Source organism: Sceloporus undulatus, chromosome 2 (assembly GCF_019175285.1).
Source record: "Sceloporus undulatus isolate JIND9_A2432 ecotype Alabama chromosome 2, SceUnd_v1.1, whole genome shotgun sequence".
Lineage (NCBI taxonomy): Eukaryota > Metazoa > Chordata > Lepidosauria > Squamata > Phrynosomatidae > Sceloporus > Sceloporus undulatus.
The window spans coordinates 191,896,997-191,910,782 of record NC_056523.1 but is presented as its reverse complement, the minus strand read 5'-3'; the positions used below and the strand labels follow the sequence as shown (position 1 = coordinate 191,910,782).

At 43.4% G+C, this 13,786-nt stretch overlaps 1 protein-coding gene across 1 annotated transcript in view; it reads right to left on the bottom strand.

Annotated features, from left to right (window-relative positions):
* Positions 1–13,786, bottom strand: part of ABCD1 (ATP binding cassette subfamily D member 1) — a 45,419-nt gene that overhangs the window by 25,799 nt on the left and 5,834 nt on the right. The window contains 4 exon segments of the mRNA XM_042450341.1: positions 5,151–5,296; positions 6,294–6,388; positions 8,523–8,691; positions 10,294–10,436. Coding sequence (XP_042306275.1) covers positions 5,151–5,296; positions 6,294–6,388; positions 8,523–8,691; positions 10,294–10,436 — 553 coding nt within the window.

Genomic DNA, 13,786 nt, shown 5'->3' with positions numbered 1-13,786 from the left:
TATACTGATTGAGTCTCCTTATCTGAATACTTAGAACCAGATAGTTTTGGATTTTTTCAGATTATTCATATACATAATGATTCAGGATCTTTGAGGGTTAAAGTGGGGAAGGAGAGAGAACCAGGCATATTGCCTTCATTCCACTGGAGGAATCAATAATCCAAGCAGATGGCAGTCTCAAGGTACATCACAAGGTGATGGGATTCCTTGGTAAAACGTGCAGGGATTCCTTTGTCCTTCCCTGCCCTTTCAAAGTCCTAAGGTAGATCCAAAGTGAAGTCAAGGGCTTTCACGGCTGGCATCCATAGTTTTTTGTGGGTTTTTCGGGCTATGTGGCTATGTCTTAGAAGAGTTTCTTCCTGGCGTTTCGCCAGCATCTCTGGGGCATCTTCAGAGAATCGTTGCCTGGAAAAAGTTGGGTGTGTGTGGGTGTGTGTGTGTGTTGGTGTGTGTGTGTATATGATATATATATATATATATATTGTGTGAGCCGGGAATGCAGGAAGATTTGCATGTGTATTGTTTCGTTGCTGATGGCAGGCCTCAGGCTTGGAGGCTAATGCAAAAGAGGATTATCCATCATCAACAGAGCATACACATGCAAATCACTCCTGCTTTCCCAGGCTCACACATATTATTATTATTATATTATTATTATTATATATTATTATTATCCTGTTTTTCAGCCAAGGCTATCAAAGCGCTTACAATTTGTTAATTAGACATTAGACATTTCCCTGCCCTCAGGCTTACAATCTAAAAAAGACAAGACACAAAAGGAGAGGGAATGGCAGTAGGGAAGGGAAAAGTCCAGCAGATCCGCTCTCCTTCGGAGGCCTGATGGAGCTATCTTGCCTTTCTCTACCTCAAGATGGTGGATAGAAGGAGGGCTCAACTTATATACTCAATTTTTCCAGGCAAGCATTCGCTGAAGAGGCCAGCCACAGAAGCGGTGCAAATGTCAGGAAGTAACTCTCAGAGCATGGCCACACAGCCCAAAAACCCACAAAAACTGTGATCCAAGGCGCCAAGGTTGACTCAGCCTTCCATCCTTTCATAGATTGGTTAAAATGAGTACCCAGCTTGTTGGGGGCAATTGGCTTACAGACTGTAAACTGCTTAGAGAGTGCTGAGTTCACTAATAAGCATTATAGAACTGTAAATGCTATTGCTATCCAAGGAATGGCTGATCCCAGAAGAAGTTTAGTTGAGCAAGAGAGGGAAAACAGGGACTAAGACTGTGTCCATGGCACTTATCAACAGATTCCAACTAGCCTTGAGGAGCATAGTGTTGCAGGAGAATTAGCCTTTGGGCAGACTCAGGGACAAAGCTGGAGGGCACTCGCTGTTGCAAAGTTACTGAGGTTCAGTGAGCTGAGATTTATCAATAACACTGAGAACCCCCAGTAAGTTGGGTATTTGGTTTTTAAAAACAGAGAACAAGAGACAGTGGACTGGAAAGGAAGGTCAAAAAACCATAGCATGCTAGTCTCAAGTCTGTAGGAGAACACAAGACATACCATAGTGAAGGTCGGTGGGGTGATGGAGAGCAGTGCTATCCCGCATCCTTTGCTGCCTGGAAGATCTTGGCCTTCTACGTCAATGCTGACCATTGTGCATTCTCCAGGAGAGCATACTTTGGCCTGGGAAATGAGCAAAGGCTGAAATTAGAGCTCAAGTAGCTGTCCACTCAGCCCATTTTACAACACACACACACTTCTTTTCCCCTTCTTCATTGCTTTTCCTTACCTCCTACTGTTTACCACCCTGACCCAGTCCACACTTCACCTTTGTCTGTGATCTTACACTCTTCCATTCACATCATTTTGGCTTTCCGGTGTAATACTCACGCTTTGCTCTAGGCCTAGCTTGGGCTTGTCCCATGCCTGAACAGACACGCCAAAATAAAGCTGCTTGGATCACTTTGGAGGTATGCTGTTTAATGATACATGCATCCTAAGAGGCTGGAAGCCATGCCAAAGCCATGGCTCCAGTCCTAAGGAATGCAGCGCAGCTTTGGTGCAGCTTCTGGCCTCTTAGGATGTGTGTGTCCATTTAAACAGCATACCTCCAAAGTGACCCGAGCAGCTTTATTTTGGCCTGTCTGTTTGAGTCACAGCCCGGTACGAGTGCCCAAAAAGGGCGGTCTGCCGACCCTGGTTTTGCTCCGCAGGAAGCTGCAGCGGACAAACACGTGGCTTCTTCCGCGGACAAAAAGAACCCGCAAAAAGCGGTTCTTTTTGCGGCGCCATGATGCCGCAGTGTGCCAATGGCGCACGCGCGACATCATTATGGTGCCGTGACGTGCGCCATCAAGAAATGACGGCGCCCATCTGTACAGGGCGCCTTTGACATACAGAAGATGTGCTAGGGTTTGAGCATCTGTAAATGATGCCTGAGGCAACCCAGCTATTCATCACAAGACATGCCACGAGGCCCGTCTGTACAGGCCTATAGATTAAACTACACTCTTCTTGTTGTATAGGCTGCAGTGTGGCCACAGTGATTCTCAGAAGTTTGGGTAGTTTTTACCGAGTATCTGTGGAAGTCCACAGAAATGCTCAGTATCACATGTGTGGCTGGCTGTTTGCTTCACATGGATTTTGGATACTGTGCATTTTGGCGAGGGAAGTGAATAGATGTGAGTAGATGCAATGTATAGTAAGTAAAGACACTTAACCGTTGATGTAAATATGCAATATCTGCAGCAATTGCACAATACATTATTGTAGACTAGTCCTAATTCTGCCATCTTTCTAATGGGAGCAGACAGATGTGAAGAAAAACTGTCCCCAAAATATTTTCACCATTTCATGTGATTCATGGCTGAACTGGTGGAAGGAGGAACAATGTACTGGAAGAGGAACTAAAAGAAATATCATACTCCATAAACAATTCACGATGAGCTATCAGGAAGAGATACAAAGTACCAGAGAATATAGGAAGATGATAGTTAAGTTCGCATTAGTTGTTCTACTACCTGTGGTAGAACATGCGGGCCATCCCCATTCGCTCTTCTCACCACCGAAAGTAATCCTTCCAATCACGATGCTTCCCAGCTGGCCACACATAAACAGAAAGACAGAATGTTTCATCGGCCACGAAACGGAAAATTGTCACACCCTCTACATTCCTTTCTGTCCCTTCATTTCCTGATTCATATGATCGAGAGACAAGTGGAGGCAACATGACATGATTCTTGTTTCCGCTGTCTCCAGATTCAACCTTCACTATCCCCCACCCCACCCATGGCACCCACCTCCCTCACGCTGCACATGTAGTTGAGATTGACAATGTCAAAGATCCGCTCCAGATCAGCATCTGTCTTTCCCTCCGTGCATGTCTGTGCTGTGTCTGGGTAGATCACTGATCCCGCAGGGTTCCCACAGACATGTATGGCTAGATGGAAGAGCAAACAGAGAAATCATACCCAGCCTTCAAAGCATTTTCCCCACATCTTCTCAGTAATGCTTCCACGATCCTTTAAAGAAATGTCCAAGATATGTATAGTAAGATTCCACAATTTGCTCCCCAACGAGGCTGGTTTAATAGGGAAGCTATCCAGGGAAAAATGGATAGATATTCGGATTTATTAAAATAACTGAAGGGAATATGAGTTTAAATCTCAGGAAGAATTAAGTGATGTTGGTATCTCTTGTCATTGTACTTGTTTAGGCAGTTAAGAGAAAGATGAAAGCAATAAAAATAGTATAGATTTTCTAGGCAAATTAACGAATGGAGAGATAATGGGTAAAAGGGAAGAAAGAAAGCATTGCAAGATTTATAAATGATTCTGTGTTGGGAAAATGAGGTAGAGATTACAGAAATAGTATGATACGGTGGGCTCAAATGTGGGCCATAACAGAATTAAGAAGTGGGAAAGAATTTGGAACCAAGGCTTAAGATATCTGTAAATCAAGAATTGAAAGAAACGTAACAAGATTGAATATAGGTGGCATCTTTCCCTAAAAAAATCTCTTTAATGTATAAGACAGCTGATTCTTTCTGTGGAAATGTTTAAATGTACCGGGTCTTACTATTACATGTGGTGGTCTTGTAAGATGGCCAAAAATACGGTTAAATGTGATGAAATTATAGCTAAAGAGTTAAATATCACCATTTCTTTCTGCCTGAAACTGTTTATTAGGTTGATGGGAAGTGATGTAGAAAGACAGTGGATAACTTCTGTTCTATTACTCACTTGTGCTAGAATACTATGCTACCTTGGAAATCAATCAATACCATCTATGGAAAATGGCTAATGAAGGTTCTGATGTGTGGAAATGGACAGATACATTTGGTAAGGAGAAAATGAAGATCCATAAAGAAAGACTGGAACTCTTCTATGACTCCTAAAGGAGATGGAACAATACATTTTCTTTAATTAATTTATGGCAATCAACATGGAATGTTTGAAAATGTTGAGAAGGGACAAATGTACTGTTTAAAAGCAGACCCCCTTTCTCACTTTTGAAAAATTGTTGATTATAGAAGGATCTATTTGTAAGGGGAAAGAGGGGGAATGTAGGGAATGTTTAGTAACTTTAGGACTGACTTATGATATGATAGGAAAGAACCAAGATTTGCTCATAAGATCGAAAGACGGATAAACAGTTTCTAGATTTGGAAAATAACTACAATATTTTTTTTCTACTGTTACATGGAAAAATAGAAACACATTAACTGTGTAAGACATAAATTCAAAACAGAATAAGATTAAACAACATTATAAACATTCAAAGTAGAGAGCTGATCAGTGGAGTGATATGTATGTTATATGTAATTTTAGTTATGTCAGGGGAAGAGGGAATTGCCGTTTTTTGTTTGTAATGTCAAATGTTCTTTTATGGTGTAATGTTGTCATGTTACAATGGTTTGGTGTTTGTAAAGAAATGAAAAAAAAATAAAAATTATTTATTAAAAAAAAAAACAATAAATAAAGAAGTCGTGGTATGAAACTTGCATTGAGATATGATGCAGATGGAAAAGTAAATTTTTTTGGACTACAGTTCTGAGAATCCCCCAACCAGGTTGACTTTTAGCTGTGGGATTTTGGGAGTTGTATCTTCAACATTTTACATTTACAATCTGTAATTACACCACATTCCTTTGACATCCCTGCAGATCAGCTGAATACTGACTCACTGTACCTCTGTGGAATGTAGAACATCCGATGAGGTGGTGGCTTATAGAGGATGCCATCATATGTTGGCCAGAGGCCCCCCAGGATCCGGAACAGTGAGCTTTTGCCACAGCCGTTTGGGCCTGTGATCAAGAGGTGCATGCCCTCGTCCACCTGCAAGGGGCAGCAGAGAGGGTTAGAAAAGACAGGTCCCCTCTTGCCTTTATAATCAATGCCCTCCTTTTCTACCCAAGAATACACAGAAAGGAGTGTATCTCCATGACCTGCTAGCCGCTGTAGGCAGCATGCCAACTGAGGCAATGCGCCCTTTGGGGCCCTGACAGCAATGCTTGAGCAACATCAGCTCACTATCTCTCTTCCCAATCCAATCCTGCACTCCTGGTGTGTTTCCAGCTTTTTCTACGCACTCACAAAAAAGTAATGGCCAGAAAGCAGCAATCAAAGCCTTATCACAACCCCCTACACCTTTACCCCACCTACCTGACCTTGAAAGAGGCAAAGTCAGCAGGAACTCTCAGTGCCATCCCCCAGCTCTGCTGTTACACATCTCCTGTATTCTGAATAGTAGCCTACAAAATGCCAGCGAGCCCAACACCAGTATGTTCCCTGCTTGCCCCCTTTTTATCACAATGAGTCTGAAAAAGGACTCATCACAGCTCTGTACTAGAACCGCTCCCCCCCCCCCAGTGTGAACGCTATGTCTCAGGATACAGGAAGAAACAATACAGAATACAGCGTGTGTAATGTGCCAACAAGATTATCAACTGACTGAGAGAGGGAAATGGTGAGGGGGAGAAATAGGCTTAATCCTGAGTATTTCACAGCAACTTTACCAGAAGAAATCTGAAGGGGAAATTAGTCAGAATGAGGTTATCAGTATTATCTTTTGTTCACTCCTGGACAGCATGTCTTGGTTAAAGACACAGCAGTAGCTTCAAAAACAGGCCATCTAACCCAACAGGAGTAACCTGAACTCATGGCCCACATTTTTGAAGCAACAGATATGTGCTTTTCTGGTTAGAGGGTGTAACTTCCAAGTAGCATGTGCCTCTGTACTACTTGTTTTTGGGAAAGCTTAAGTGTTGTTACTCCAGTCAAGATCCTCCTGACATCCACCCACTCCCCATCTATTGACATCCTGACTACTTACTCGGATATTGAGGCTAGCGACCACCACGTCTCCTGTGGGAGTGATGATGGGGATGTTCTCACAGATAATGCCATTATCAACATCAATCACACGTCCTGTCAGCAGAAAAGGGTGGGGTGTGTAGGATGAGAGGTAGGGATGAAAAGACCGGGCATCAAATCTACGATGAAAGTCATTGCTCCATTGCTCCATTACTTGCATGGCAATATGTGCATGTGTGCGCGCGCAAACACACACACACACACACAGAGCCAGAAGGGGGCAGCACACCTCACTTTTTCTCTCTAGTGTCAACTCAGACATCCTGTCAAACCACAATCAAAGAAGCTTAACCATGGCTTGGTATGATGTCTGAACTGATTTTGTGAAATGTGATCTGGCTGAACAAGTGTTGCCAAATGTAAGAGAAGGGCAGATTCTCATGATATTTGCCCAGGGAGTGAGGAAAGAATGCAGCTCTCCCATCAACCTAGAGGTATTTTTAAAATACATTTTCCCCTAAAATTTACAATCACACAACAGATAATGTTGACCTTGCTGAACCTTACCAGTTCTTGTGTCATCAGCCATTCTGCAATTTTTATTGGTGAAAAGGGAGGATATAAACCTAATTCTCTCTCTGTCTCTCTCATCCATACCCACCCATCCATACACATATAACCAACCAAACAACCACAGACGCAGATGCTGGATTAGAACTGCATAGTCTAGAAGCCAAGAGAACAACTGGTGACAGAGAGCAAGGAGCACATATACTGCTGACTTCCATAATAGGATGGACTTCTGGGTGGGCAATGGAAGGGGCATAGCATATGAGGAAAGAGACAGAAGGAGAAAAAGTTGCTTTGGAATAATAGGAGATGATGAGGCTGGAGATATACAGTGAAAGAAAGCGAGAGAAAGAAAGGAAAGAGACAACATTGGAAAGAAGAATAAGAGTGGACACAAAGCAGTAGAAATCAAAAGACTGAAAGGAACTTTCTGCCACAAAAATAAACTGCTACCTAGCTAGATATGGGTAAAGGAGACCATTGTCAATTAGCAAAAGTGGTTTGAGGTTCTTTTTGTGGGTTAGTTTATCCTTGTCTAATCATGGTCATCACCTTGTCCATTCATCAACTGTATCCAACTGCTGTAACCAATAGTTAGAAATATTGTCTAAGCATCTGTGAGACTTGGAAGCTATTGTCAGCCTGCCTCTTCTTATCTGTAATCATGCACTACACAGTGAAGGAAGGAAAACAGTCAGAAAGTCAAGCAGATCTGGACTGATGGCCAGAAAACAATCCTGACTTCCTAGCCGTGAGGCCTGGTTCTCATCAAAGTGCTATAACCACCTCTGACCTATATTCCTTCAGATTACAGGTGCCTATCTGACTGAAAAGCCCTCCATACCCCCTCCCCATTCCTTTACTAAGAAAATAAAATGTCAGGGGGGACACATTCTAGCTAGTCTTCTTTCTAACATGCTAGGTTTCTGAAAAACAACTATTACTAGCTCTTATTCAAAGAAAGGGGAGAGTAACAGTGAAACAAACCCATGGTTTTGAGTTCAGTCATACTGTGCAAGACTCTAACTGCAGTCTGAAATGGTACAATCCAGAAACAGGTTGCCCATATCACTGAGAACTAGATTCAAATTTCTAATGGGATAACCAGGACTGGGGGCCAGACTAGTTATGGGTCTCAACCAATGTGGGCTAGTTAAAGGCTAGACCCAAGTTAGGAAAATGATCCTGTTTAACAGGGCAGGTATCTCTGGATTTCGATAACTAGATACTATGAACACAGGTCCCAATGGGTTTAAGAAGTTTTACTTCTAACTAGGTGTACAGAAGATTGCAGCCTTGGTTCGATCCTTGCAAGGTGCAGAATCTGACACGCACTGTGGGAAATGACTGACAGGATTCATCTTGGTGTTATTGTGTGCCTCCAAGTCATTTTTGACTTATGACAAACCTAAGTCGGACCTATCAAACTTGGCACATTTTTCAGAGGGAGTTTGCCATTGCCATCTTCTGAGGCTGAGGAAGTGTGGCATGTCAAAGGTCACCCAACTGTTTTAATGCTCAAGCAGGGAATTGAACCCTGATCTCCAGAGTCTAACTCTGATGCTCAGACCACTACACCATGCTTGCTCTCAAGACTCATCTACTAGCTATCAAGCCAACAGCAGGAGAGGCAGTGCACTTCTTCAGCCAAATTCACTTGAGAGTTGGAATGCCTTACCTTGTATCCGGAGAGGCCCTTCTACTCGCACACCATGCTGCCTCGCTGCCCCTGTACGAGGCTGAGTCTCTTCAAGCTCTCCAGGACGTCGGAAGTTGCAGCGCTGCACGTCCTCAAACACTTGGAACATCTCATATACCCGGGCAGTATAGCCAGCCAGTTCAGTCACCTAATAGAAGAAGGAACAAGCATGACATCTTGCTGCTGAAAAGGAAATACAGAGGTTCTCTAATCTAACATTTGTCCTAGAGCGGGAGTATTTCTGTGCAGTTTTCACACATGAAATGTAATACTTAGTCCAGAACCTGAAAACTAGCAGATAATATGGAGATAGGCCAGCTACATTCTTTAAAATATTTTGCTAGTTCTTAGGCTTCTGGAAACCTGTCTGGACACAAACAAGTTTGTGTCTGCAAAAGAGTGTTAGAAGGTATCATTAGGTTTACATTCAGAACTCAAAAGCCTCAGAACTGCTGTGACTGTGCTTCCTAGTCACTGAGTTCAATTATTTTAATGGTTTTATTGTTCAACTGGTTTTTAGTTATGTTTGCCAGCTGCTGTGTAGACCACAAAAATGTAGAAATGGTGCAACAAGAACTGGACCCAGCAGTGCCCAGCAGGTAGGGTGGGATTTGCTCTGATTCCACACCACTTTGTAGTTGCCCATTCCACCTACAGATCTATATGCAGATATGAATATACGGATATGAGAAGCTGCCTTATAGCAGGTACGTCTGTAAACCCCTTAGCCCAGCACTGTGAGCTCTAACTGGCTGCAGCTACCAAGGTTCTCAACTCTTAGTCTTTCTGATCATCTCAGCCTTTTAGCTGGGATTCTGAGAATGAACCTGCATGCAGTGCATCTGGTTTACCACTGAATCATCACCCTTCCCCCAAAATGAGGCTTCGGCAAGTTCCCAAAGGAAGCTTCAAAGGCAGAAGAGTTCAAAAGCAGAGCTTCCCACCAGGAACCACCTGTGCCAAACCAGGGCCCTCCATACATGCTGGACTTCCATTATCTCCAGCCAGTAGCCAGGTTGGCTGGCAAAGCTTGGAGTTGCACTCCAATGCATCTAGAGGATGCCAGCATAGCATAAAATAAAAAGCTTCTATGGGCAGCTACAGACTTACATGTTGCTATGACGCACAGATGGCATCATTTGGGGAATATTATTAGTCTTGTTATTGCTGTGCGTCTTCAAGTCATTTCTGATTATGATGATCATAGATGAACCTAACATGAGGTTTTCTTGGCAAAGATTTCTTCAGAGGAGGTTTGCCATTGCCTTCCTCTGAGGCTCAGAGAATGTGCCCTGCCCACAATCACCCAATGGGTTTCCATGGCCAAGTGGGATCAAACCTGGTCTCTCAGTGTCCTAGTGTCGCAGTGTCCTATTAGTTTAGGCACTTCAAAACACATACAAAGAAAGTTCAGTTTTGTTTTACTGGATTTCAGGATGTTTTGCTTCTATACTGACTAAGACTGAGATTTTCATCTACTTTTGTGTAAGCCATGTTCTTCAGAGCGCTGCCTAAGTTCCACTTAAAAACATTTCTCAGGGGGAAAATAATGTTGTCACTCATTCTCTTCTTCTGAGAAACAGAATGATTCCTCTCCGTCAGCCCAAGTGGTAACTTAGTTGGATTATAACTCCCTTCACCATCAACCAGAACAGCCACTGGCTGTGCTGGCAGGAGAGGATGGGAGCTGTTGTCCAGCATATTTGGAGGGTGTCAGACTTGGGAAAGGCTGGCCTAGTTGCATTTGTACCTCTTTGTAAGAAGAGATGACCCTTTCTGTTGCATCTGCTGCTGCAGTAAGCAGACTCCGGGCGGTGGTGAAGGCTTCAGTCCTCAAGCTCACCAGCTCTTGCTCCTCCATTTCCAGAGCCGCCTGCTTCACTGCCTCCGTGTCTGGTATGGAACAAAAGTTGTGGGAGAGAAGGAGATGCAGTAAGATCAGCAACCACTGTCTGGCAGCACCACTCTCTACACTTTTAACTGTACCTCTGATTTCAAGATGTGAGCCCCACTGGAAAACTCATCCTCTGACCTGGAATTCCTCCTTTTGAATATCTCATGGCTGATAAACCTGTCTCACTATTGATCATGACTGTCGAACATTCCTTAAACCTGTTGCAGAGTGCATGGCAACCATATACAATACCAGGGCAGGAATGCTTCAGGGATGGGTGGCAGAAGAGGGGAACCAGGTTTTTGAAGTCCTAGTCAAACCAAAGCCCATTTTTTTTGCCCTGTGACCTTCTTTCAGGGAGACTATCTCTCCCATATTAGCAACCAGACTTTAACAGGGGCTGTTGTTCAAAGTGAAGAAGGACCTTGATTCTGTCCAGTGACTCAATCCTGGACAGATAAAAGCATAAGCAAAGGACCTGCAAACCCACTCCATCCAACATCCCCTGCATGGTCCCTGCAAAGCTTTTTCTCCCATAGGCACTTTAGCAAACAACAAATGGCAAATAACTTCTGAAGCCCTTGCACCCTTCTAAATAGCAACAGAGGCCAGTCATATTTCTTCAGGACTTGCCACACTAGATTGTGGAGCAATGTAAGATACCATAAAGCTCAGTGAAATGGGACAAGCATACATGTATTCTCTCACCTTCCAAACTCCAACTTTCAGTTGTAGCTGTGCCCTCCCAATGAGGCTATATGTCCAGCAACAAGAACAGAGGTGCCCTCCCAATGTGGTTATGTATTCAACAAAAACAAATGCATGCATGCACACACGCATGCACGCACAAGTTCCAGCAGTGAAGCAATAGCCATGTTGGGAGGGTACAGCTGGAAGCTGGGGTATGAAAGGTGAGAGAGGACCAGGATTTTAATTTTGTTTGCTAGAGCTTTACAGTGCCTTGTCCTTCTCTGTTATGGATTAAAGTTACAGTGGCCATGTCCCAGATCCAATCTGACAACCATATTTATTTCCTCAAATCTGTTTGCCTGAGATACATAAGGGGCAAAGTCTGACAGAGCCCCTGTTGTGCTTTACACAGCTTGGAGTAATGGTGAAAGGAGACAATTTAAAATGCTCTTTAACAATATTAAGAAAACAACTGTGGCTACATTTGCACTGTAGAAATAGTGCAGTTTGACACTGTTTTAACTGCCATGGCCCAGTACTATGGAATTCTGGAATTTGTAGTTTTGTGAGATTTTTAGCCTTCTCTGTCAGATAGCTTTGGTGCACAACAAACTACAAATCCCAAAATTCCATAGGATGGAGCCACGGCAGTTAAAGCTGTGTCAAACTGTGTTATTTCTGCAGTGGAGATCCAGCCTAAGATATTTTAAATGGTGGCAGGGTAATGTAATATTTAGAGTTGCCAGGTAAAACAAGTGACAGGGCTCCTTTTATGTACCTTTTATGGCTTTGCAGAAGAGGGCATACCAGTGAGTGGAGGTTGTGAAACAAACAGCACCTTGTGAAATGTCCTCTTTTATACAACTATTAAAGGGGCCTGTCCAGGTTTGAACCTGGAATCCTGATTAATATTAGATGCCATGACTGGGACCAGGCAAGAAATCCCTGTGGGCTATAATGGCCTGGGTTTTCTATGACCTCTCCTTACTTTTGCAGGGCATACTGCAGAGATTAAAAGTAACAAAGGCCCTCTTAAGACTTAAAAAACCCCATACAAAACAGAAAATGAGGGCAGAGAAAGCTCTGAAACCCACAGTACCAAGCAAACAACCAAGCACCAAATAAGTCTTTCCCAATCAAGATTCTTTTATTTATTTGTTTATTTATTGGATTTATATTGTGCCTTTCTTCTGAGATGGGATTCAAGGCAAATTGTTGCTACTGCAGCTCCCATTGTCCCTGACCACTGGCTATATTTGTTGGGGATGATGGGAGTTGTGGTTCAGCACACCAAGATTTCAAAGATCTTATCTAGAGAAAACTGCACTAAGGCTTGGAGAGAGCAGTTGTTCAAAACACTTGGCACTGAATCAGGAAAAATCTCTGGACATCCAGTTTAAAACTCAAGAGAAGGAATCTGATGATCCACTAGTTTTGCTCCCGTCAGTCATTTTCAGAATTTAGAAAAGTAACATCAGACTACAATCTCAAAAATGCCCTAGCCAGCATAATGAACGCTCCCCCTGGGAACTGTGGTCCAAAAAAGTATTATTTCCAAGTTTGGATAATTTTATTAGGAACCTTTTCATACAACACCATCATAGCATTATGATGAATGCTGCCACGGCTGCATTCTATCGAAGCCTTGGATTTGTAGTTTGGCCAGAGGCAGTAAAGCTCTGACTGCTGATTTTAAATGTCCTTCACTAAACTGTAAATCCCAGGATTCCATAGAATGTTGGCATGGCAGTTAAAGTGGAATCATAGTGCTATAACTGTGTAGAGTGAAAGGGCCCTATGAGTCTGGGCCTATACAGACCGGCACTTTGTGCCAGCTGTGGATGGAGTTAGGGCGCAACATCCTCACACTGGACGCCCTAACTCTGCCCCTGGAGTGCCATTTTGGCGTGTGCTGGTCTACACTGCATGTGCCATCATTATTCATCTCTGGTGCTGAGTCTACATGATGCAGTGCCAAAGGAACATCATAAAGCAGCACAGTGGCAGCTATGGTGCCCCTCAGAGAGTGCAAAAAAGAGCTGCTTTTTGTGGCTCCCTTTTGCTGTCTCCAGAGGTCAGACCAGGGCCGTGGAGTGAGGTTGCCATGGCTCCAATCTGGCCAGTAAAAACTGTATAGCCCCTCTGAGCCATGGTGGGGAGGGGTGGAATGGCCTCCACACTGGCATGTCAGGACAAAGGAACCTAACTTCACTGTTTCCCTGATAAATTTTTATTATTCAGTAACAGATTATTAGTATCATTTAGGAACTATGAGATTAGTTAAGGTGTTAACACCTTACACGTTAGCCCAATTATCTTACCGTACTTCATACAGATATTTTACATGTGGAACAAGTAGGTAGACTGGTCAGCCAAGGAATCATGATTAACTGGGAAAGTTGCCATTATATCATAAACATCCTATCCTATATGCAATCTCCTTGCACAAACATTGCAGTGCACGCTTTGCTGAGGAAGATCCCCACAACTCCACCATTTGTAATGGCACCAAATAGAGGCCTGAGAAGTCAAAACAAGAATGCCTACTGCCTGAAACAGGGAAACGGAAGGTGTGGCCCCTTCCGGATACTGTTGGACTGCACATTCTACTGTCCCTCATCACTGATTATACTGGTAAGAGCTGATGGGACTCGCGGTC